At 45.0% G+C, this 25901-nt stretch overlaps 2 protein-coding genes across 2 annotated transcripts in view; one reads left to right on the top strand and one right to left on the bottom strand.

Annotated features, from left to right (window-relative positions):
* The window catches only part of FAN1 (FANCD2/FANCI-associated nuclease 1), a 33984-nt gene extending 18934 nt beyond the window's left edge, over positions 1-15050 (top strand). The window contains exons 9-14 of the mRNA XM_011949251.1: positions 2314-2478; positions 2959-3109; positions 5704-5807; positions 6326-6520; positions 7135-7263; positions 14913-15050. Coding sequence (XP_011804641.1) covers positions 2314-2478; positions 2959-3109; positions 5704-5807; positions 6326-6520; positions 7135-7263; positions 14913-15050 — 882 coding nt within the window. The remainder of the gene's footprint in view (positions 1-2313; positions 2479-2958; positions 3110-5703; positions 5808-6325; positions 6521-7134; positions 7264-14912) is intronic.
* A 1657-nt stretch (positions 15051-16707) lies between these two features.
* The window catches only part of MTMR10 (myotubularin related protein 10), a 54305-nt gene continuing 45111 nt past the window's right edge, over positions 16708-25901 (bottom strand). Inside the window, exons 14-16 of the mRNA XM_011949252.1 lie at positions 25125-25295; positions 20595-20777; positions 16708-19777 (exon numbers count right to left, since the gene is read on the bottom strand). Coding sequence (XP_011804642.1) covers positions 19175-19777; positions 20595-20777; positions 25125-25295 — 957 coding nt within the window. The 3' untranslated portion in view covers positions 16708-19174. The remainder of the gene's footprint in view (positions 19778-20594; positions 20778-25124; positions 25296-25901) is intronic.

Here is a 25901-nt window from a genome sequence, read left to right as displayed (position 1 = left end):
GGCTCTGCCATTGGGAAGCGCTGTTTGACCTTGAGCAGGCACCAGTGCTCCCCGTGGTGGTGACTTTGGGGGCACTTGAAAGCGCAGGGATTCTGTGGCCACTGCAGCCGGGCAGGGTGAGGCCACAGAGCCTGTGCCTCTGGGCCAGGCAGCAACAGGGGTTCTTTGTGTGGCTGCCAGCAGGCCCCACCCTGTCTCTCTTCCAGCCTTGCATTTGAGTTGAATGGAGGGGACTGTGCCTCTGGGAGCTTTTGATTTTTTCAGTGGCCCATTAAGTGAATCGGGGTGATGTAGGGGTGGAAAAAAATGACCACGGGATAGGAAATATAACATCTTGTTTTTATTGCCGTAAACTGAAAAAGTGCCTTGTTACCTAACGTATCAGGGAAAGAGCCAGTAAAGCGATTTCCTCTCGTGCAGGAGGGCGTGGGGCTTCCTTACCACTCGGTGTTGACTGAGGCTGAAATAGCAAGAGAAAGCATCTGGTAGCCCAGAACCAAATACAGAAGGAGAAAGCTTGTGTTTGTCACCTTTCTTTCAATGAAATAAAAGTTCAAGAGAGTACAGATTTCCCCGCCATTCACAGTTCTGCTAGGGGGTAGACAAACCACTGAGCTTATTTTTGAGATTTGAGCTAAGCCTGGTTCCTCCTAACCTGTTCCCAGAGGTCTTACTGGTCACACTCACAGCTCTTGTTATTTCATTAGTGTTCTTTCATCTTTACCTCAGTCTCCAAGGAAGGGATCTCCTCGCTGAGTGCTTGTTTCTGCAAAGTGCCCTGCAGCCAGCCCAGGCCTGGCCAGGGCAGAGGTGGAGCCTCTGGGCCCTCCCTCTCCGAGGCCAGGCTGCCGCTGCCCGGCACCGTCTTCTGCCAGCGAACAGGGTGCCCTTCAGAGCCTCATTCTCCCATCTTCACTCCTTTCAGCCACCCAACTCCAGATGGCCTGAGCCTTCACTGAACTGATGTTCAGTTTCTTGGTTTTTATTTTTTCTTTCACTTTTTGTTTCTATTGTGGTAAAATAAATTTAACATCCCTAACATTTGGCATTTTAGCCATTTTTAGGTGTACAGTTCAGTGGCATTCATGGTACTCAAAAGGTGTGACCACTGCCTCTCCACCGATCACACCGAACAGAAACAACAGAAACACGGCAGCCATTAGGGGACTACTCCCCGCTTTCCCTTCCCCCAGCCCTGGTGACCTCTCATCTACTTTTTGTGTCTGTGACTGCCGTTCATTTCATTCATGTCATTGAAGTGGAATCCTACGATATTTGTGGTTTTGCGTCTGGCGTATTTTGCTCAGCATCATGTTTCTGAGCTTCACCCGCATCGTGCCACGTGTCGGGCCTCCGTTCCTTTTCCAGGCTGAACACACTTCCACTGTAGCATCTGATGCCACATTTTCCTAGCCACTCATTGGTCGATGGACGCTGGGTTCCTTCCACCTTTTCAGCCATTTGTAAGAGTGCTGCATGAACCTCTTTCAGACCCTGCTTTCGGTTCCTTTGGGGATACCTGAGCGTGGGATTGCTGGGTCCTGTGGTGATTCTGTGTTGAGCTTTTTGAGGAGTGGCTGAACTGTTTTCCACAGTGTGTACACCAGTTCCACATTCCCACCAGCAATGTGTGAGGATTCCGGGTTCTCTGCCTCTTTGCCAACACTTACTTTCCATGTTTCTGATTATAGCCATCCTAGTAAGTGTGAAGTGGTATCTCCTTGTGGCTTTCTGTATTTGTTTGCTGATTTGTCCGACTCTAAATCGCTTTGGGAAATACTTGTAACTCCTCCAAACCTTTGGCTCCTGTCCCTGTAAATAAGGAATCTGAAGCAGCTCCATGGTGCCTGACTGCGTATGAGATTCACCTGGAGCTTTGATGTGGCCACCCCCTCCACGCCTGGGCTCCTGCTCTGGAGGTTCTCATTGTGTGGATCCAGGGGGGGACACATGTTTTCCTGCAAAGCTGCCTAGGTGATGTCCTGAGAACCACTGAGCCAAGTTTTCCTGTAAAGTCAGGCATCCCTGAAGCTCACACCCTTTGTGAGGGGCGGCTGCTGGGATCTGCAGTCCACCTGGATGACAGCCCAGTCACGCTCCAGCACGTTGACTGTGAAGGCTCTGGTTGCCGGATGCATTGAAAGCATCAGAATAAGATCTAAGGAAACAGCCTAAATCTCTAGAGGTGCTGTTTGCTCATTTGCTAATCAGCAAAATTCAATAATAAACAGTGGGCTTTTCTGTCAAACTAAATGCATGGAAGCTGCCGTGGGGTTTTCTAGGAGCCTGATGTGTGGCCATGCTCTCTGCCAGACGATCAAGTGCATCACAGAGGGGCTGGCGGATCCGGAAGTCAGAACGGGACACCGCCTTTCACTCTATCAGCGAGCCGTGCGCCTGCGGGAGTCTCCGAGCTGTAAAAAGTTCAGGCGCCTCTTCCAGCAGCTCCCAGAAATGGCTGTGCAAGATGTGAAACACGTGAGGAAAGAGCCTTTGGGTGCTTAGGCTTGTGGGCCTGGTTTTTCTGGAGCAGAAGCAACCTAAGAGCTGTTTTGAGTGTGTGTTTTCTGTTAGACTTGGAGTCATCTAAAACTCGTTCTGGACGGCTGTGTGGCCATTGCTCCCAGTCTCCCCGTCGCCCTCCTCCCTGAGGAGACTTGGCTGCTTGGTGTCACACCCTGGGCTGAGTGACAGATCTCCTGAATGGGGCCTCTCAGCATCTGCCAGTTTCATTTACTTGTTGGGGGCTGTAGAGCAGTTCTGGTGGTGAAGCTTTCCCAGGGCCGGCCAGCGAGCTGTGGCCTCCCCGCAGGTGTGCGTGTGTGAGCCCCACGCTGTGTGCTCTGCTAAGTGACTGGCTTTGGGGTTAGGGAGGTCAGTCCTTGGGATGCGAGAGGCAGGTTTTCAGGGACTTTTGCTGACCTGAGGCTAACAGATGTTCTGCTGCTGCTGTTTCAGGTGACCATCACGGGCAGGCTGTGCCCGCAGCGTGGAATGGGCAAGTCTGTGTTTGTGATGGAGGCCGGGGAGGCCACTGACCCCACCACGGTCCTGTGCTCCGTGGAGGAGCTGGCACTGGCCCATTACCGACGCGGCGGCTTTGACCAGGGTAACTGAGCAGGCTTCCTCTCGTGGCACCCGGCCCTGGGTGGATGAGCAGCAACACTGGATGGGCTGTCAGCAGTGGGCTGCTGTCCTCTCTGTGTCTTCTGTTCACAGTGGAAGATGCTGTGGGCTGGGGGATGTCTTCTTCCCATTCTTCCCCTTATCAATGAGAAGGAGTAGGTCAGGGGTAGTTGTCCCACAGGGCCTGGCTCTGATCTTTTTTTCTTTTATAAAAACTTCTTGTTATGGAAGATACTGCACAAGCCTTTGTACAGAAGTAAAGGGGGCGGAGGGGCAGTGTGCTCAACCCCACGGCCCACCCAGTTCCATTCAGTCTTCCTTCTGTTGTCTCCTGCCCCTTCCCCTGGGATTTTAGAAGCTGGCCCCAGATGCCCTCTCAGGGGCCCTGCAGCCCATGCTAGTAGCTTTTGGGAACAGCCACTGAGCCTTCCGCCCTTTGCATCTGGCAGGACTCTCCCTGTGCCCGGGCTGTAGGGTTACCAGTGTTAAAAACACTGATATTTTCAAATGTGTGAAAATCAGGACATGATTTCAGTATTCCCTGAGTGTTCAGAAGATTAACAAGTACTATAGAAAGACAGCTACAAGATAGGAGTTTACAAAGCCCAGGTTCTTTCTGATGAGTGTTGAGATTCATCTACATAATATCTTTATTACTTACAGGGAAGGGTGATGCTATTGGGGAAGACTTGCAAATGCCAGTGAAGAGAGAGAGGTACAGTAGGCCTGAAATGGTTAGAAATAGAAGAATAGAATGCCCGTTCAAGGCCCCAAGAGATGTGGAAACTGGACACTTGCTGGAGGAGGAAGCAGGCTGGGACATGGGAGCGCTGAAATGCTTGCAGTTGAGCCATGAGCCTGAAAAACACAATTCCTTTCCCAGAGTAGAAACTCTTTTTCCCTGATTAAAATCAATGCAGTGAAACTGAGCTGAACTCTGGCTGCCAGGCTTTATGCCACAGGGAATTTTGTGTCAGAGCGATCTCAACCTCTTCCAGGAGGTGATTTCTGAATTACTCAGAAGGACTGCATCAAAAATGATTTCACTTATAACACAAATGCACAGCAAGGACCACTTAGGAGTTAAGGAACGAACCAGGCATGGTAGCTGACACTTGTAATCCCAGCACTTTGAGAGGCTGAGGCAGGAGGATCACTTGAACTCTGAAGATGGAGGTGGGAGGATCTCTCGACCTCAGGAGGTCAAGGCTGCAGTGAGCCAAGACCGCCACTCCACTCCAGCCTGGGTGACAGAGTGAGACCCTGTCTCAAAACAGAACAAACAAAAAGGAGTTCAGAAATGATCTGGCCTCTCTATTCCTGCCTGATCATCAGTGTATTCCACAGTACGGAAGGCTGACTGGAAATCAGGTCCCAGTTCCACTCCTGGCTGGGAAAGAGCATGAAGTGTTCTAGGAAGAAAAGTCCTCCTGGAAGACCTGGCAACAGCCAGGAGTCCTGAGTGAACCGCTGTCCCTTTGAATCCCTGAGATGGGCCGCAGGGATTAGGAGCTAGAACTGAGGAAGACAGGACAGAGAGCAGCACAGCCTCAGAAGTGCAGGACAGAGGTGACCCCGGCAGGCATGACAGGCTGTGGCTGCCTGCTCTCTGCCCTCACAGCGCCCCGACCCCGCTCACTGTGGTCTGGTGCAGATGGGTTGGGGCCTGTACATGTCAAGGTGGGACCAGCCAGAGGAGCTTTGCTGCCAGTACTGGCATGTCAGGATGGGGCTCTGGTAGTCAGCACCTCCTCTGGCCAGTGGTCCTGTGGGGAGAGGCATCCATGCGGCCTCCTCCCTTGTCGGGTGTGCTCATGTGCAGAGAAGCATGGGCTTGGAGGGCAGCTGGATGAGCTGGGGCTTGCTCAGGGACACGGGTCTGTGTGCTGTGTGCCAAGGCTGAGCCCTTCATCCCACACCAGATCTTGTCTCTGACTCTGTGACCTCAGCACCTGACTTCTGTCTCTCAGGTCATCTCCCAGTCAGTAAAACATTTGTGTGACACGATGAGGGAGACTGAAGTGGGTGGTCTTTAAGGCTAGAGGTCTCTGTAAAAGCCTTGACTATTGGAAGCACTGGGCTAGGGCAGTGTAGTGCCCGGGGGAAGAGGTGCATGATGAGGCCAAGAATGGAGGTGGCTGCTGTCGGCCTCCTGGGAGGTCCCCTCAGGGAAGCATTTCTTTAGGGGTGGCCAGGGACCTCCTGCGCCAGGGCCTGCATGGGGATTCAGTGCCAGCCCAGCCCTGCTGAGTCCCAGCCTTCGGAGCCTGAGGAGCGTATCTGTTTGTTTTTCTTTTAAATATGTTTCTTAGATTATTCACTAAAGTTTGAGAACCACTGCTTTGTGACTTGGAAATGTTCATTTGAATTTTTCTATGATTATTAAGATTTTTGCCTTTAAGGCTCTGTATATAAACAATATACTGTATAAAATGAGCTGGGAATGGCATGAAAACAGGATTTGCTTCTGAATCTGAAATATTTCTATTTTTTTCTTGAAGTTGAGTGTGTAGTAGGTGATGGTGGTGGTTTGGAAGAGACAGATAAAACATTTCTTTTTCGTGTGTGTGACCTTAGGGATTCATGGCGAAGGGTCCACCTTCAGTACCCTGTGTGGCCTCCTCCTGTGGGATATCATCTTCATGGATGGGATTCCGGACGTCTTCAGAAACGCCTGTCAGGTACTCAGTGCCCCTGCCCCACGAGGAGGTCCTTCTGCACACGTCCGTGGCTCACACCCCTGGGCACCGTGTATCCACAGCCAGCAGAAACCATCTCTGTTGCGGTCCTTGATAACTTATTTTTAAATCTGATTAATAGAATTTAAGATGAATATATGTGAAGTTTTAAACTTTAGCCTCCACCTTACATTTAGACCTTTGGTATAAAGTACCGTCAGCATCAGCCCTCCCAAGCACCTGCCGTGTCTCAGGCACTGTTGCAAGGATCTCACAGACATGGGCACATCTGCCTACTCAGAGGTCCACCCAGCTCAGCGAAAAGCTGTTTTTGCATATTATTACTCTAAAACACAAGTTTAATAAATTGTTTTATATCAATTAACTTTGACTTGGCTTTTGAGAGAGAGAATGTATCCGTTGGTTGGCCAGTTTCCAAGTTTTGTAGGCACTGACTAGTCCTCTGGTGAACACAGCTCTCTGCAGGCACAGTGTGACAGCTTGCTTTCCCTGTGACACAGGCGTTCCCCCTGGACTTGTGCACAGACAGCTTCTTCATAAGCAGACGCCCGGCCCTCGAGGCCAGGCTGCAGCTGATTCACGATGCCCCCGCGGACAGCCTGCGGGCCTGGGTGGCAGCCACGTGGCAGGAGCAGCAAGGCAGAGCGGCTTCCCTTGTCAGCTGGGATCGCTTCACATCTCTTCAGCAAGCTCAGGTAATGGTTCACCTGCATGGCAGGATTTGCTCAGAAAGTAACGCCACCCCAGTGCTGTCTTTTCAGCAACTTTATCAAAACACACACACACGTGTGTATATGTAAATATGTGTATGTGTGTGCATATATATATATATGAGAATACCCTATTCCCCGGCCCCGATGCCACTGTTAGTGATGGAAACATACTAGGGTGTTAGAAAAGCCCCAGCTCTGCCTTTGCCACCCCTGAGTTGACAGCTTTGGCCTGCCCAGTGGCTGAGGCAGGGAGGATACCTCCTGTGTTCCTTCAACTGCTGCGCTCTGTGAGGCCGTGCTCTCATGTTCCTGAGTGCATCCTCCACATCCCTCTTCCTCAGCACTCCCCAGCATGGCCACACTGGCAGAAGCCTGGAAACTGACCAAGGAGGACCAGTCTCCCACCACTTGCCAGTGGGATTCCAGCCATGGCTCTGCGGCTCAAGTACAAGCAGCAGAACAGTGCGCGGTGGGCCTGGGGTCCACGTGCGCTGAATTACATACACACTGAGCTTTTCTCCGTCTTGTGATCCCTGTAGCCTATTTCCATTCTCTGTCACAAGGGAAGTGGCTAACTATCCCTGTTTTGTGTTCAGGATCTTGTCTCCTGCCTGGGGGGCCCTGTGCTCAGTGGTGTGTGCAGGCGCCTGGCTGCTGACTTTCGGCACTGCCGAGGGGGCCTCCCCGACCTGGTGGTGTGGAACTCCCAGAGCCATCGCTTTAAGGTCAGTTGAGCCAGAACGGAAAGTCCTGTCGGTAACCTTATTCGCAAATGAATCAGAGGCCACAAATGGGCATTTCTTGAGTGGCTGTTGGGAAGACTGAATTCCTTGAGAACTTTTGGGCCGAGGGCCCGGGTTCCTGTGGGCCTCTCCCCTGTGACTGGCTTCATCAGAGCAGGCGGGTGAGAGGAGCCCCAGGGTGTGAGCAAGATAGAGCTCCATCTCTTCTGACTTGATGTGGAAGTGATGTTCCATCACTCCTGCTGCATTCTGTGGTTAGGAACGGGTCTCTAGTCCAGCTGACACTCAGAGGGAGGGGGTCACGCAGGGTGTGGACGCCAGGAGCTATCTGAGAAGCTTACCGATAATTGTGCATTTTAAAATGACTTAAAGAATATAATGGATTGTTTGTAACTCAAAGGATAAATGCTTGAGGGGATGGATACCCCATTCCCCTTGACGTGCTTAGTTCACATTACATGCCTGTATCAAAACATCTCATGTGCCCCATAAATATATACCCCTACTATGTACCCACAAACATTTTTTTAAAAAGCTCAGAATGAACACTTCCTTGAATGCTGTCCACTAGTCCAGCCCTGCTGCCCATCGCTGGTGATTTGTTTTCTCATTATTGAGTTTTGAGATTAAAAAATTACATATTCTGGATACAAGTCCTTTATCAGTTATATTTCATCCCAGTCTATGGCTTATCTTTTCATTTTCTTAATCGTGTCTTTTGAAGAGCAGAGATTTTAAAGTTTGACAAAATCCAACTTACTTGTTCTCTAGTGGATCATGCTTTTGGTGTCACATGTCAGAAACGCTTGCCTAATCCACGGTCACAAAGAGTTTCTCCTTTGTTTTCTTCTAGAAGTGTTATAGTTTTAGGTTTCACATTCAGTTTTATGATCATTTGAGGCACCGTTTGTATACAGTGTGGGGCATGAACTGGAATTCATGTATGGCGTGGGATAGCCACTTGTTCCAGCTCCATGTGTCGAGAAGACCATGCTCCTTCCACTGAATTGCCTCTATATCGTTGTCAGAAATCTAACCCATATATATGTGCGTCTGTTTCTGGACACGCTTCAGTTCCACTGATCTGTTTGTCTGTATATCTTGATTATTGTAGCTGTAGATAAATCTCAGAGTCAGGTAGTTTAAGTCCTCTAATGACTTGTTTTTCAGAGGTGTTTTGGCGCTCTTGCATTTTTATTTGAATTATAAAATCAAATTTTAAATTTCCAAGAAAAAAAAGCCAGCAGAGGCCAGGTACGGTGGCTCACGCCTGTCATTCCAGCACTTTGGGAGGCCAAGGCGGGTGGATCACGAGGTCAGGAGATTGAGACCATCCTGGCTAACATGGTGAAACCCCGTCTCTACTAAAAATACAAAAAATTAGCTGGGCGTGGTGGCGGGCGCCTGTAGTCCCAGCTACTCGGGAGGCTGAGGAAGAAGAATCGCTTGAACCCAGGAGGTGGAGGTTGCAGTGAGCCGAGATTGCGCCACTGCACTCCAGCCTGGGCGACAGAGCGAGGCTCCATCTCAAAAAAAAAAAAAAAGCCAGCTGAGATTTTAATTGGAATTCCTTTGAATCCGTAGACCATCTGAGAAGAATTGGTATCTTAACAGTATTATTTTGATCAGTGAACATATATATCCCCATTTACTTAGATTTTCCTTATTCTTTTTGCAGTGTTTTTAGTTTTCAATGTAGAGGTCTTGCATCTCTCTTGTCAGATTGATCCCTAAGTACTTCATATTTTTTATGGTATTTAAGCAGTATCGTTTTTAAAAGTTTCAATTTCCAGTTGTTTGCTGCTCTGTGTAGAAATACAGTTGATTCTGTATATTGATCTTATATTCTGCAAACTTGGTGCACGTACTTATTAGTTCTTGGAGCTTTTTTTGTATATTTCCTTGGATGAAAACATTGACAATCAGATTGTCTGCTAATAAAGATATTTTTACTTCTTCCTTTCCAGTCTTAGTTCCTTTCTTTTCTTTTTCTGGCCTGACTGCACTGGTTAGAACCTCCAGGAAACCTCCAGGAAAGCATAGGCTGTAAATGGTGAGACTGGACATCCATGCCTTGTTCCCAATCTTGGGGGAAGGTACTTAGTCTTCCATTATTGAGTATCATGTTAGATATGCATGTTAGATGCAGATGTTTCGCAGATATCTTTTATTATATTAAGGAACTTCCCTTTACATCCAAGTTTTCTGAGAGTTTTTATCAGGCATTGATGTGGGATTCTGTCAAATACTTCTTAAAAAAATCTATTGACATTAGTATCTCATATTTATCTCTTGAGTACGCTTATTAATCACGTGATTTACATTGGTTTTTGAATCTTAAACCTACCCTGCATTTCTCCAGTACACCCCACTTGGTCATGATGTATTATCCCTTTTATATAATGTTGGGAGTTGATTTTGATTTTGCAAAATATGAAGAATTTTTGCATATATGTTCATGAAGGATATTGAGCTGTAATTTTCTTTTCTTATAATCTCTGTGTTGGGTTTTGGTTTCAGAGTCATACCGGCATCAGCATGGGATGGAATAGTCGCTGTAGAGTTAGTACAATTCCCTAAACATTGATAGAACTCCCCAGTGAAGCAGTATATGGGTCTGGAGATTTGGGGGAGGAAATTGAAACTGTGAATTGAATTTCTTTTTAAACAACATAAGGCCGTGCGTATCATCTGTTTCTTCTTGATTGCACTTTTTTTTTTATGGTTGAAGTTTTTCTTTTTTTTTTTATTATTATACTTTAAGTTCTAGGGTACATGTGCGTAACGTGCAGGTTTGTTACATATGTGTACTTGTGCCAACATGGCACATTGCGCTTTGATAGTTTGTGTCTTGCAAGGAATTTGTCCATTTCATTTAAGTATTGTCTTAAAGTTGTTTACATTTGTTTCTTTTTCTTTTTTTTTTTTTTTTTGATAGTCTCGCTCTGTCGCCCAGGCTGGAGTGCAACAGCGCGAGTCAGCTCACTGCAACTTCCGCCTCCTGGGTTCAAGTGATTCTCATGCCTCAGCCTCCCTAGTAGCTGGCATTACAGCTGTGCACCACCATGCCTAGATAATTGTTTTAATTTTTATTTTTGGATTTTTAGTAGAGATGAGGTTTTGCCATGTTGGCCAGGCTGGTCTTGAACTCCTGGCTTCAGGTGATCCGCCCGCCTTGGCCTTCCAAAGTGCTGGGATTACAGGTGTGAGCCACTGCACCCAGCCGTGTATTTGTTTCTTATTGCATTTTAGTATCTGTAGAATCTTTCTCTCTGTCATGCTCTTATTCCTGATATTGGTAATTTCTGTCATTTCTCCCAGATGAGTCTGGCAGGAGGTTTATCAGTTTTACTGATTTTCTCAAAGAATCAGCTTTTGGTTTCCTTTGTTTTTTTTATTTCCTAGTTTCTTAAGGTGGAAGCTATGGTGATTGCTTTGAGACCTTCTTTTCTAATAGTTAGCTAGTGCTCCCAGTTTCCTCCTCAGTGCTGCTTTATCTGAACCTCACAAATTTAGTAGTTGTTTTCATTTTCATTCAGTTCACAATGCTTTCTGATTTCCCTTTTGACTCTTTTTTGATCCTTGGCTTATTTAGAAGTGAGTCATTTACATTTCCAAACATCCGAGAGATTTTCAGGTATCTTTCTGCTATTGATTTGTAATTTAACTCCATTGTAGTCAGAGGACATATTTTGTATGATTTGAATCCCATTAAATTTGTTGAGACTTGTTTTATGGTCGGGAATATGGTTTTCCCTGGTGAATATTCTCTTTGTATTTGAAAAGAATGTGTGTTCAGCATTTGTTGTGGGCAGTATTTTTAAATGTCAGTTAGGTCAAGTTGGTTGATAGTGTTGTTTAAGTTGTCTGTGTCCTTACTGATTTCTTATTTACTTGTTCTATAAATTATTGAGAGAAGAATATTGACATCTCTGATTATAATTGTGGATTCGTGTATTTCTTTTTTTCTTTTTTCTTTTTTTTTGAGACAGAGTCTCACTGTCACCTAGACGGGAGTGTAGTAGCAGTGCAATCCTGGATCGCTGCAGCCTTGATCTCCCAGGCTCAAGCAGTTCTGCCTCAGCCTCTTGAGTAGCCGGAACTATGGGCATCCACCATCATGCCCAGCTATTTTTTTTTTTTTTTTTTGTAGAGATGGGGTTCCATCATGTTGCCCAGGCTGGTCTCAAAACTCCTGGGCTCCACGTTGGCCTCCCAGAATGCTGAGAGTATACCAGTATACCGTGCCCGATTTGTGTATTTCTTCTTGCGTTTCTATCAATATTTGCTTCATGTATTTTGAAGGTCTATTATAAGATGCGTAAACTTTTAGGAGGGTCGTGTCTTCTTCATGAGTCTACCCTCATCATTATGCAGTGACTCCCCCCTTTACTCCTGGTAATCTTCGCTCTGAAATCAACTTTGTCTGATATTGTTAACATGTAGCCACTTCAGCCTTCTTTTGTTTAATGTTAACATGATACATTTTTCCATTCTTTTACTTTTGACCTATTTTATCTTAGTTTTAAATGTGGATTTCTTGTAGGCATCATATAGTTGGATCTTACTTTTGAATCCAACTTAACCTCTGTCTTTTAATGGGGTGTTTGGAACATTTACATTTGATTATTGATATCCTTAGCTTTAAATCCTGATGCTTATTTTCTCTTTGTCTCAGAACTCTTTTGTTCCTTGTCTTTTTCCTGAGTAGCTGGGATCACAGGCGCACGCCACTGTGCCTGGCTAATTTTTGTAGTTTTTGTATTTGTAGAGATGGGGTTCCACCATGTTGCCCAGGCTGGTCTCAAACCCCTGGGCTCAAGCAGTTCACCTGCCGCGGTCTCTTAAGTGTTGGGATTGCAGGCATGAGCCACAGCGCCTGGCCCTGCCTTATTTTTAAAGATTGCATTTTATAGCTTTGTTGGCTTGTTAGCTGTAACGGTTCACTGTGTTTAAGTGGTTGCATTGGTATGAATATTATATATCTTAAACTTATCCACCTTCAAGTAATACACACTTTAATATAGAGTAAAAAGAACCTTTCAATAATATATACTTGTATCTTCCCTCCCAGCCTTTGTGGTGTTTTCATATATTTTACTTCTACATGTTATATGTTCTATAACATATTATTTTTGCTTTCTACAGTTGATTAATAAGAGTCTGTATTTACTCATGTAGACAGCATTTCCAGTGCTTGTTATTCTTTTGTATAGATCCAGATTTCTGTGTGGTCTCATTCTCCTGCTTGAAGAATTTCCTTTCATGCCCGTAATCCCAGCACTTTGGGAGGCTGAGGTGGGCGGATTGCTTGGGCTCAGGAGTTGGAGACCAGCTTGGGCAACACAGTGAGACCTCATCTCTACAAAATGATGAACAAATTAGCTGGGTGTGGTGGTATGCACTTGTAGTCCCAGCTACTTGGGAGGCTGAGGTGAGAGAACTGCTTGAGCCTGGAGGTCAAGGCTGCAGTGAGCTGAGATCATGCCACTACACTCCAGCCTGGGCAACAGAGTGAGACCTTGTCTCAAAAAAAAAAAAAAAATTTCCATGTCTGGAAGTTCTGCTAGTAATGAATTACAGTAGTTAGCCCTCTGTATCCATGGTTTCTGCTTCTGTAGATGCAACAAACCATGGACTGAAAATATTTGGAAAAAAGAAAAAACAATAAAAAGTAACTACAATAAACAAATCAAATAAAAATAGAGCATTGGCCGGGCGTGGTGGCTCAAGCCTGTAATCCCAGCACTTTGGGAGGCCGAGGCGGGCGGATCACGAGGTCGGGAGATCGAGACCATCCTGGCTAACACAGTGAAACCCCGTCTCTACTAAAAATACAAAAAAAAAATTAGCCGGGCGTGGTGGCGGGCGCCTATAGTCCCAGCTACTCAGGAGGCTGAGGCAGGAGAATGGCGTGAACCTGGGAGGCGGAGCTTGCAGTGAGCTGAGATCCAGCCACTGCACTCCAGCCCGGGCGACAGAGCAAGACTCCGTCTCAAAAAAAAAAAAAAAAGTAGAGCATAACAACTATTTTCATAACATTTACATGGTATTAGGTATAAGTAGAGATTATTTAAAGTATATAAGAAGATGTGCATAGAATATGGAAATGTTATGCCATTTTGTGTCAGGGACTGGAGCATCCGTGGATTTTGGTAACAGATGGGGTCCTTGAACCAGCCCCCCGTGGATACTGAGGGAAGACTGTATTTAGGTTTTGTATGTCTTAGCCTTTATTTCACCTGTTTTTGAAAGATGTTTTCTTTGGGCAACGAATTCTATGTTGAGTGTTATTTTTCAATACTTTAAAAATGTTAGTCTACTGTCTTCTAACTAGCATGGTTTCCAATCGAAGAATCTTTTTTTTCCCCCTCTGGCTTTAAAAATTCTGGCTGCTTTGACTATATCCCCTGATTACACAGTCATGATATTTCCTAGGGAACTGTTATATTTGTGTGCCTAGGATTCACTGATTTTCTTCAATCTTTGGGCTTATAGTTTTCATCAAATTTGGAAAATTTTTGGCCATTTTTTAAGTATTTTTTTTTTCTCATTCCTTTGAGGACTCTAATTAAACGTCTGTTAGGCTGCTGAATGCTGTATTTAAACAATTTTTTTCTATGCTTGACCTAGAATAGTTTTTATTGCTGTGTCTTCAAGTCTAGTGATGTGTAGCGAACAAGACACACAATTCCTGCCGTCATGAAGATGGTATGTAGTACACATTTGTATCTTGTGAATGCCATGAAAGAAGTGCATAGGGAGGATATACTCAGAGCTGTGACCTGTCCAGATGAGTTTAAGCTGAGCATTGAAAGATAAGAAGTCAGGCATGTCAAGAACAGGGAGAAATGTCCCAGGCAACGGGAACAGCAAGTAGCAAGTGGAAGTGACGGCCTTGGGGTAGGGAAGAGACTGGTCATGGCAAGAAGGTTAGATTTAATTGAAAATGTAACAGTAATTGGAGGGTTTTAAGCAGGGAAGTAAAATCCAGTGCATGCTTTAAAACAATTTTTCATTTGCTATACTAAGAATCGGTTTGCTCATCCTCTGTGAAGAACTGTCTAGTTTCTACAGAATAGAAAAATTTCTGAGTAAATTTCTTAGCTGCAGACGCTCCTCAACTTATGACGGAGTTATGCCCTGATAAATCCTGCACATCAACTGAAAATAATGTAAGTTGAAAATGCATTTAACATATTTATCCCACCAAACCTCATAGCTTAGCTCAGCCTACCTTGAATGTGCTCAGAATGCGTGCATCAGCCAACAGTCAGGCAGAATCATCTAGCTCACTGCACGCCGTAGAGTACTGGTTACCCTCATGATCATGTGGCTGACTGGGAGCTGTGGCTCACTGCTGCTGCCCAGCATGGAGTATCATACTGGGAAAAGATCAACACTCAGTATGGTTTCTATTGAATGTGTATCACTTTTGCACCATTTTAAAGTCAAAAAATCCTAAGGTGAAGCATTGTAAGTGAAGGACCATCCGTGTATTTGTGTTATACTTACAAATACAGCGGGAGAGCAGAAGAGCCATTTAAGTAGTTGTCACTGACAACTACAACTTACTTGGATGGCTTTTCATTCAGTGAGACACTAATAACTTTTAAAAATTTTCCTTCCAGCTGGTGGAAGTTAAAGGCCCCAATGACCGTCTTTCACATAAGCAGATGATCTGGCTGGCTGAACTGCAGAAGCTGGGGGCTGAAGTAGAAGTCTGCCACGTGGTTGCAGTTGGAGCTAAGAGCCAAAGCCTTAGCTAAAAGCTATGGAATTGGGGATATTTGGTCATACATTAATGTAAGATTTTCAAGAGTATAAAGCATCATGTTTTAATTTTATTGTCCATTATAAACCTGATAGTTTGACTTGTCATTGTACAGTGTCTGTATATCACAAAACAGTGTTTGCTTGAATACACTCATTGATTCCACAGTGGGTAATAAACTTTTTTTTTTTTTTTCGAGACAGAGTCTCGCTGTCACCCAGGCTGGAGTGCAGTGGTGTGATCTTGGCCCACTGCAACCTCCACCTGCTAGGTTCAAGCGATTCTCCTGCCTCAGGCTCCCCAGTAGCTGGGACTACAGGTGTGCGCCACCACACCTGGCTAATTTTTGTGTTTTTAGTAGAGATGGGGTTTCACCATGTTGCCCAGGTTAGTCTGGAACTTCTGACCTCAACTGAGCCACCCGCCTTGGCCTCCCAAAATGCTGGGATTACAGGCATGAGCCACTGCACCCAGCCGGTAATGAACTTTTTAAAAAAAGAAAAACCTCGTTGACCCTTTTTGGAGCTGGATGCATCTGTATGATCAGACATGCAAAAAGCTGGAAAACCCAAAAACAAGTGATGATTCATCTTTAGGTTTTTTTATAAAAAAGTTAGCGGCCGGGCACAGTGGCTCATGCCTGTAATCCCAGCACTTTGGGAGGCTGAGTAAGGCAGGCGCATCATGAGGTCAAGAGATTGAGACCATCCTGGCCAACATGGTGAAACTCGTCTCTACTAAAAATACAAAAAACCAGCTGGGCGTGGTGGCAGGTGCCTGTAGTCCCAGCTACTCCGGAGGCTGAGGCAGGAGAATCTCTTGAACTCGGGAGGCGGAGGTTGCAGTAAGCCAAGGTCACGCCACTGCACTCCAGCCTGGTGACAAAAAAACAAAACAAAACAAAACAAAAAAATTTAAAAAGTAGCATAACCAATGTTTCCTTCAAGTAATTAATTATATGGGAAGCCGAGATTCTCAAATATTATCTAAGTTTTTCTTTACTACCCTATACACATTTAGCTGTTAAACTTTGTTTTGTGATTATCTAAGGGCAGAAAAGTTAAATTCCAATTTCTTTAGGAATTAAAAAATTATCATGAAGTTGTGTTAATTTGTAACATGTAAATGCTTGTTCTACTGATCGGGCCCGGATCATGAAAGGAATGAAGTCTTTATCAGAGGCAGTTGTCCTTCATTGTCCTTCTCCCTGGGACCATCCCTAATAACTAGATCAGGGGTATTTTCTCTGTTGACAGTAAAGGCAAATCAGGGCTGCCCATCACCATGTGGGAGGGTCTCAGGCTGGCCAAGGGGGTGTGGTAGAAAGGTGCTTTATCCATGTGCCAGGCCCAGGAGTCTGGGAATGGGATCCCAGTCTCTTGACTTGTTCTAAGGCCTTCTTGGGGGAATATTACTCCCCAGTTTTTGTATTTATTGAATGCAAGGACCAGTTAGGGCATGATCCATCAATATCCACATGGCCTTAACTTGAGCCACTTCCGAACTGCTGTTAAAAAAGTTACTGATCACTACCTGGCTTTAGAGGGCAAGCAGAAACGTCCCATGGATGACAGAGAAGTATGGATGGGAGAAGATGCCTCCACCTCTTCCATCACCGTGTTCCTGTCGATGATTTCATATTGATAACAACAAACACTTGCTGTGGAAATTTTATTAAGCCATCAAAATTTCCTTCACATTCATTACTGTTGAACAACAAGATAACACATCTTCTTGCTTATCCCACTTGAACTCAAGTCATCAGTTTTAGGCACAAAGGTTTTAGTTTTCTCAGGAAATCAAGTTTGAACCACTTGAGTTACTATTGCAGCAAGCAGATTTTGTTGACAGATGTGAGTAGCTTTCACCCTGTTAGTACAAATTAGTATCCTTTCCTTAAATAAAGTTAGATATTTTTGGTTTCAAAATCGGGTTTCTATCATGAAATAACAGCAAGACACTGCACACCTTTATGTCCAATACTAGAAATTTCACCCAGCACATCAGCATCTGCACGGCGTTCCCTCAGCAGGGGCTCTGCTGGTAGGCAGCGGGGGTGCTGAGCTCTCTCTAGTGCACTCTGTGCAGCCACACCACTGCTGTCACCACAAGTCCCTCTGATGGCAGAGGTGGTAAGCAGCTTTACCCTGGCCTGACTGAAGGCTGTCATAGTTGTTTTTCATATTATGCACAATAAAATGTGGCACAATAATCATGATATAACAACTGTCCAGCAAAAATAAAACTCTTTTACTACATTTGATTATACAAAAATATGCATTTTTCTATTTTTAACCATTATTAATAGTACCTAATATTTTTAAACTTGTAAATTAACAACAATAAAATACTACAGGAGTTAAAATAAATGTGAGGGAAGAAAATTACAGAGGGAAAAATGCTCAGTCCAACATTTAGTAATAATAAAAAAGCAGCTAAATGAAAAAGGGAGAACTGTGTTACACTGTCAATGGTAGGATACGCTGTGGTGTTACAGATTGGGTCTGGTTTCCCATCAAGGACTGTAAAATGTTTAATAATTCTATTTGTATAAACTGAAACTAGCCCTTATTTTCTAGGCAGCAAGTTGGCAAAAACCTTGGGTCTACCCATCAAGTGAATTTCTTATTTTTATAAGAACTTCTGTTATATCCAGAGACATTATCAATTTTTAAAAGGCAAATAATTCAGATAGAAACAGCTATTCAGTACATAGGTAAAATAGAGTTATCTTGAAAACACTTGTTTTAGAAAAGGAAATAAGCTAACTAGACACTTTACTATAAAAATTTTTCATATCTTAGGATGGCAGTTCAAGAAACAGTCAAATTTGAAAGCATCCATGTTTTAGCAGGGAATGAGGAGTGTGGGGGAGGCGGTGCCTCATTTCACTGCTGGAAGAAGCTTCAGCTTTGACCTCTACAGTGGTGGGTAGGCTCTTGTCACACAGTTTGGAAATAAGAGTGTTTCAGATCAAACAAACAACTGTGTCTCCTCATTCTCCTCAACTTCGCTGTCAAAAGTTGGGGGTTGGGAGAGCACTTCTCTAGCTATTCAAATGGCAGTGTTTTCAGAGAATCCATTTTTTTATTTCTCCTTTATTCCTAAGCATTAGGAACTATGAGAAAAGGACATCTGTACAGGTGCCCAGCTTGTGACCTCATTAGTTATTTCCAAGGGGAAGTGCCAGCAATAGTTTACTGCAAATACTGATGGCCAAGCCCAGCACGCCTCCCAGCAAGCCTTGTTTTTGAGGGTGGGTTTTGGCATAGATGGCACTCTCCTGTCTCCAGCACGCACCTCTCAGGAATCAGCACCCCACAGGCCACTCCCCAGTGGCTTTCAGAGGAACAAGACTTTGGGGATGCCTGGCTACGAAGCTTAGTATGAAAAGCCTATTTCCAATATGCAATGGGATTTTCACAAAAGAGAAATTATATTTTCTTCTGTAGTATTTGTATCTTAATGTCAAAGGCACTTCTAAGTTTAATTATCTGCAGCAAATGCTTTAAAATTAACAGTGCATATCATTTTAAAGTTAGCCCTATGAAGTTAAAAAAGCAAACTCATGATTTCAAAACACAGTGATCGAAGGTCCCGAAGAAGGTGATCTAAAATAATAAATTCTGTCCACAGAACAGTGAACCTTCATCAGGTGAGTTCAATTAGAGATGACAGAAAGTAACCACAAATATACACGAATACTTCCTAAAACCTGCTGGAGGTTTTATCAGATGTTCCTAAAAATGATACGAAACGCAAATTTCTTAACTTTCCTGTTGCCTGCTGCTTGGGGTTGCTAACATGACTATCAGATAGCCTTCAGGAGGCAGTAGGAAAAATGGATGGAGAAAAAATGTAGCAGACAGAACATGAACAGTTTGATCACAATTACAACAGCCAGACCTGTAATGACAGAAAGAGGACAGGAACAAAATTTACATCTCTCAAAATAAGTATGAAAGAAGCATGATTCAACATGTTTTTAAATATTAGTGCAAATTCCAACTATTATTATTACATATAAAGTTATTAGAGCTTCAAACGCCTAGGTTAGCAATTTTAATTCAGAGGAAAAAGCTGACAGCTTCCCTCAAAATGTTCAGAAAACATCCTATTTTAGTCTTCATTTGCTAATGTCTCAGTAGACAACCATATTTTGGCCCCACTTAAAAATTTGCTTAATGGTGTTCCTAAAATGCTTCGTCTGCATAGATTCCCTACAGGAGAAAATGGAAAGGAGGAGGAGAGAAACTCCGGCGTCCCCGAGGTGTCGGTGTCGTGCGGGCCGCTGGCTCTGAAGTACATCCTGCTCTGGCCCAGCTCCCCGTAGCAGGCCTCCAGGGGGCCGCTACGCTGCTGCCGCAGCACCCTGCTCAGCACATCCACTTCATCAGCCAGGAGGGAGAGCTTGTGAAAGGCTGTGATGGAGCCGCCCAGGCTGATCTGGGCCTCAGGAACCCAGCGGAAGTAGCACAGTTTCCATAGTTTTATGTGTGTTCCAGAGACACGTGGCAGAATAACACCGTGCAGGTTGACGGGTTTGGAAAACCATTCTCTAAAATATTGCTCCATATCACTGTTCTGGCTGTTGGTTTGCTGAGGTGGATCTGGCTTTGGTTTTAATATCAATGAATTTCTCCTTGGAAGTAATTCTTGGTCACTGATGATTCCATTCTTTAAGGCAGACGGCATTCCTCTTAGTGTGGAGCTGTAGTTTTTCTATACAGAAGAGATTTTATTATGTTCCGGAATTTCCCTTTTTAGAAAGATTGTAAGGATGCAATGGCAAATATAAACTCAATACTATGAAAAATTAATGGAATTTCAGCCTCAAGGAACATTTTCCTCCCTTCCTCTGTAGTCCTTTATAATCCTCTTCCCCTGGAATTAAACTTTATGTGTTGACTCTACCTAGGCTATTGCCATCAGCCTGAATGGGGGTAAGGGATGAGAGTACCTCCTATCCACTAATTTGCTTAAGGATAAGTTCTAAGACTAGAGCTAGAAAAAACCCTAGACCCGGCCGATTGTATCAAGAACAACGGCAAACTGAATGGAGGCAGTCAGGAGGCCAAACGTCTCATTCTTTGTCCTGTACCTTTCAGTACTCTCCAAATTTTCTACCAAAAAAACCCCACGAATTTATTTGGAAATTATTAAAAGGACAAACAATGAATGTTATTAGGACAAGAATACAGCAGTCAGGAGGCCATGACTACATCACAGCCAGGTGGCATTCCCTGCCACAGTGGTGGCTTGAATCATCGAGAAATGGATCAATGGGGCTTCAGTAAATGGGGCTTGCAGGCTCAGAGCCGCAATCTGCCCACTCTCAGGTACTGAGACTTTCTGGGCCTCAGACACCAAGAAGAAAGCTGGGATACAGTCACTTGAGTTAAAAAGGGAATGCCCCCTCAGAAACCTGCATTAGCAGTGTTACTCTTGGAACTGCCTTTATTTTTAATGCTCTGTGTTCTGAAAAAGATGTGTTTGGTTATGTGTGAGCCACCATCAGGTTTTGTTAGCTGTGATTTACCTTTGTCCGTTTAAAAGACTTCATGGAGCCATTGTGTACACAAGGCGTGCTCTTTCCAATGTAGAAGGGGTTATGGAAAAGGGTGCGGTCCTTTGCTGTAAACTGGAGAGACCAGTCCCAAACAGAGGGGAATTTTAAGCCCTTCTCGTCACCCAATTGGATATTTTTGCTTATAGCAAATTCCTGCAAAATAAATAAAATATTTGAACATTTGTGAAAATATGCAAAACTAAGGATTTTCTCATGAATGCCTTTTTTCAGATGAGCCATTCATCATTATACAGGTTAAATGTTCTGTACTGCAGCCCTCAAAACCCACCAGAACGGCACTTTCACTTCAAGAAAGGCTCCTGGCTTTTGGGCTCCGAGAAGCCCCCCAGTCTCCGTGAACAAGGAGTGTGCCATTCAAGTGCCCTCTGCCTTAGGACCCCAAGGAAACCATACCCTTTGGGCAACAAGAATGTTACTAAGAGAAGTTTCACTAACATGATACTACAAAGTCTTAAACATGTTGAATTTATTTCTGTAATTACAGTGTTTTACTTTTATGAGCACACTGTCAGTACATTTTAGTAGTTACCTGTTGGTAAGTGGATTAACAAAACTTCTGCATGGAAATCTCTGCCACCAGTTTTATAACTGACCTTCTAAGTGGGGAGCTACACTTCACTGAGCCAGTGATCTCAAATCATAGACCACAGACTCGGAGTAGGAAGGAAGGGATCAACTCCCCTGTGGTCCTAGCATGTGGCTAAAACCATGGAGACCAGGTACACAGGAGACCCCTCTTCACAGGAGTCCACCTCTAGCCTGGACTCTGGGCTGGTGCAGCCTGGTTATCTGGCTTCCCACCACAGTAAACTGAGGTCACACAAAGCTACAGGGTGACAGCCAACCACCTCACTGTGAGGAAGACAAGGAGCTCCTCTGGAAGGCAGTCCAGACCATTTCTATGAAGCATAGTCACATTTAGCAACGAGGAGAAAGGACTCTCATCTCAGCTGATTGACGGCAGCAGGCTACCACAGCAGCATATACACAATAGTTCCCTGGAGGAAATAACCCCAGACACAGAGTCGCTGGATGATGGGAGATGTCTGATTCTTTGTTCTTACCTTTCAGTACTCTCCAAATTTTCTACCAAAAAAACCCCCAAGAATTTACTTGGAAATTATTAAAAAGGCAAACAATGAATGTTATCAGGACAAGAATACAGCAGTCAGGAGGCCATGACTACATCACAGCCAGGTGGCATTCCCTGCTACAGTGGCGGCTTGAATCATCAAGAAATGGGTAAGCTATGTAATAGCACAGGGCATTTTGTCAAGTTTTACAAAATTTTCTACTTCAAATAAGTAAAAATTCATTAAGCACCAAATACACACACTCTTAAAATTTTTGGCCAGGCACAGTGGCTCATGCCTATAATCCTAGCACCTTGGGAGGCCGAGGTGGGCAGATCACGAGGTCAGGGGTTCAAGACCAGCCTGGCCAATATGGTGAAACCCCATCTCTACTAAAAATACAAAAAATTGGCTGGGCGCAGTGGCTCACGCCTGTAATCCTAGCACTTTGGGAGGCCGAGGCGGGCGGATCAGGAGGTCAGGAGATCAAGACCATCCTGGCGAACACGGTGAAACCCTGTCTCTACCAAAAATACAAAAAAACTAGCTGGGCGTGGTGGCGGGTGCCTGTAGTCCCAGCTTCTCGGGAGGCTGAGGCAGGAGAATGGCGTGGACCCGGGAGGCGACGAAGCTTGCAGTGACCAGAGATTGCACCACTGCACTCCAGCCTGGGCGACAGAGCGAGACTCCCTCTCAAAAAAAAAAAAATACAAAAATTAGCCGGGTGTGGTGGCACACGCCTGTAGTCCCAGCTACTCGGGAGGCTGAGGCAGGAGAATCGCCTGAACCTGGAAGGCGGAGGTTGCAGTGAGCTGAGATCGCACCACTGTGCTCCAGCCTGGGCGATGGAGCAAGACTCCGTCTCAAAAAAAAAAAAAAAATATTTAGTTACTTGAAATTTCATCATGTACATAGATTAAAAACCACCCATTTGCTTTAACACTGTTAAAAGCTGAAATCTAGTAAAACATGAACCTGAACATGTTTTAATGGCCCTTCAATAAGTATACAGAAAATGTCCTCTTCGCCAAGTGCGGTGGCTCATGCCTGTGATCCCAGTACTTTGGGAGACTGAGGTGGGCGGACTGCTTGAGTCTAGGAGTTCAAGACCAGACTGGGCAACATGGTGAAACCCTGACTCTACAATACAAAAATCAGTTAGGCGTGGTGGCATGCGCCTGTAGTCCTAGCTACTCAGGTGGCTGAGGTAAGAGGAGTGCTTGGACCCAGGAGGCAGAGGTTGCAGTGAGCTGAGATGGCACCCACTGCACTCCAGCCTGGGTGACAGAGCCAGACTGTCTTAAAAAAAAAAAAAAAAAAAGATGTTCTCTTTTTTAAAAGGTGAAAACTAAAACTATTTATCTCCAAGAGAAATCAGATTTTCTACAAACAATACCTGCTTCTGCCTGGGTGAAAGGGGCTGTGAATGGTTAAGAATCATGACCCTTAGACAATGACCAGTTCCTGCTAGGGAGGAAGGGAGAGGGGGATTCATGTTAGTACTTGTCACAAAAAGCTTTTGAAAAAGCCAAATTAAAAAAATAGAGCACTAGAACATGAACAGGGAAAGCAGATGAAATACTTGTAGAAAGTATTTTTTACAGCTCCCTCAATACAATTCAGTAATGTTCATTCTGGTGAGAAGTCTGTCGGCACACGCAGCATCAGCCAAGCAGCAGAGGCAGTGGTGTCTGGGGGCCGGGAGTCCTCCACGCAAATACCCACCCACGCGCTGCCCAGTCCCCAGACCCTAAAGTCTTTGTCCTCGCCTCACGCACCTTTTGCAGGCTCACACTGTCTGTGTGTACACGGGGTAGTGAAGGGAGAGAATAAGGAAGAGCTGAAGGAGGCAAACAAGGCCGAGGGAAAGCCTAGCTGGAGGCAGAGAGGGGGCCCAAGAATGATGACGGTGACAACAAATGAAAACGAGCAACTGGGAGAGCATGTATTTTAGAACAAATGAGCGTTCCATGCCCCAGGAGCCTGAGTCTGCCTGGATCACTGGTCCTCAGCACAGTATCTGGAAAGGTCAAACTTTCCTGGTGGGGTGGGCAGGGGACAGATTCTGGCTCTGTCACCCAGGCTGGAGTGTAGTGGCACAGTCTCAGCTCACTGCAATCTCTGCCTCCTGGGCTTAAGTCATCCTCCCACCTCAGCCTCTCCAGCAGCTGGGACCACAGGTGCACACCACCACGTCCGGCTAATTTTTGCATTTTTTGTAGAGATGGGCCAACGGTGTTGAGTTTATTTGAGCCCTGGGTCCCCAAAAGTGGCAATGTTGGACAATCTCTCCTGCCTTTTGTGTCCCGAGAACTGGCTCCTGTGGACTGAGACTGCCCTTCCTCCTGATTCCCGTTTTCTGACTCTATAAAATCCCAGATCTTGTCCTTTTCTCTGGGATGCCCGTAATTAAGTTCTCCCTCCTGCAATAGCCTAAATAAATCAGCTCCTTAACTGACCAGTGTGTTTTGTCTTTTACACCAACAAATCCAGAATTCACATGTCTTTAGGAAAACTGGCATAATGCTTCACAGTTTACAAAATGTTTTCACCTCATATGAGACTAAAGGTATAAGTGTTAGTCTGACAGATCCATTTTACAGGTTAGGAACCTCGACTCTCAGGCTGAAGCCTGAGTGGAACATGGGCCTGGCACTTTTCCCAGACCAGGGCCAGAACTCAGGTTTCCCGCTCCCCAGGCCACAATGCCTAGCCCACGGCCTTATGGCTGAGGCTGAGGCTGAAGACCCCGGAGCTCACTGTGAGGGGGACTCCTCTTCCTAGAAAGGCTTCCTGAAGGCCCACAAGAGCTGCCCTTTCTGTTTCTCTCAACCGTCTCCACAGCACTCGTCAGCTTCCGTTGCTGGTTCACGGTGGGGGAAACGGCACTCTGGTTCAGAATGGTTCCCGCCAGTGGCAAGCAGCAGCTAGTTTCAAGTCTGGCTTGAGACCCTGCTTAGTCATGAATGACTCTTCCTCCACATCAATGAATTGTGATCGGAAACTTAAAACTCTTGAAGGAAAAGAATCTTGTTTTGTACAAATTTGTATCTTACTGACCTAGGAGATAAATATCCTCTAACAGGGCTTTTGTTTTTTACTACCCAATAGCCCAAATGTGAAATATAAACACAAAAGCATGACATTTAAGGTGGTTAAAGTAATTTACATCTTTAAAGGGGTTTACTACAAAAAATTTACATCAGAGTAAAACAAAAAATGTTCATTCATAAAAATAATTTCCTAGATTTTTGTGTCTTCAAGACTTCATTCAGAAATTTCAGATGAAAATGCTAGTGAGTTTTAAATCAGAGACTTTAAATAGGCAGTGAATTATACTTCAGTTATGCCTCGATAAAGTTGTAAAAACAAGGAAAAACGTAGCCACAGCCACAGGGTTGCTTACCGTGCTTTGCTTCACTCGCTGGTGAGGGGAGTTGAACAGGAAGGTGCCAAACAGTGAGATCCGGGTGCTGTCGTACAACACGGCCAGGTAGGTTTCGGAGAACTCGAAAGCTGCAGGATGTTGTTCTAACAGCTGCCAGGTGGCGTCCAAGAATAGCAAAAATAAAGGAGACTGGCAAATACAAAGAGACAATGGGATCATTTAATGTTAGTTATCCTTTCAGCCATTCACGTTTACTTCAAAACGCACCGCTGATGCGAAAGAAGGGATGAGTAAGAAAACATCTGAGCCTGGAACACTTGGCTCCTAAGCTGAGCTGTACACGTCTGTCAGACCCAAGAAGTAATGCTCAGCCGTGATAAACATCACAACCCCTATTTGCCCAGTAAGTGTAACAAGTTCAAATGGCAAGGCACACGGTTGAGCGGGCTGCCCACTATGTGAAGACGGAAGAGCAAAGTATGTGTTTAGGCGTGTCCTAGAAACAATTCTTTAGACTATATAACAAAACAGAACCATCAACCAACTTCTCTCATGTTTGGCTGATCCTGCAGGCTCAGCATCCAGAAAACGTCCCCACATTTCAGAAAACACTTTGGGATCAGCCTCGGTCACGTGGTGTCTCCCCAAGTGCAGCAGCAGGTGGCCACTGTTTTTTATGAGACACCACAAGTCAAATATGCTCTCTGAAACAACCTTCTAAAAACTGATCTGACCTGCCTGGCGGGTAAGATATTTGTAAGGCCTTCCGCAGCCTAACTTCAGATCCAAGGCAGC

The sequence above is a fragment of the Colobus angolensis genome, unplaced genomic scaffold (assembly GCF_000951035.1).
Source record: "Colobus angolensis palliatus isolate OR3802 unplaced genomic scaffold, Cang.pa_1.0 Scaffold294, whole genome shotgun sequence".
In the NCBI taxonomy this organism is placed as follows: domain Eukaryota; kingdom Metazoa; phylum Chordata; class Mammalia; order Primates; family Cercopithecidae; genus Colobus; species Colobus angolensis.
This window is presented reverse-complemented; position numbering and strand designations above follow the sequence as displayed.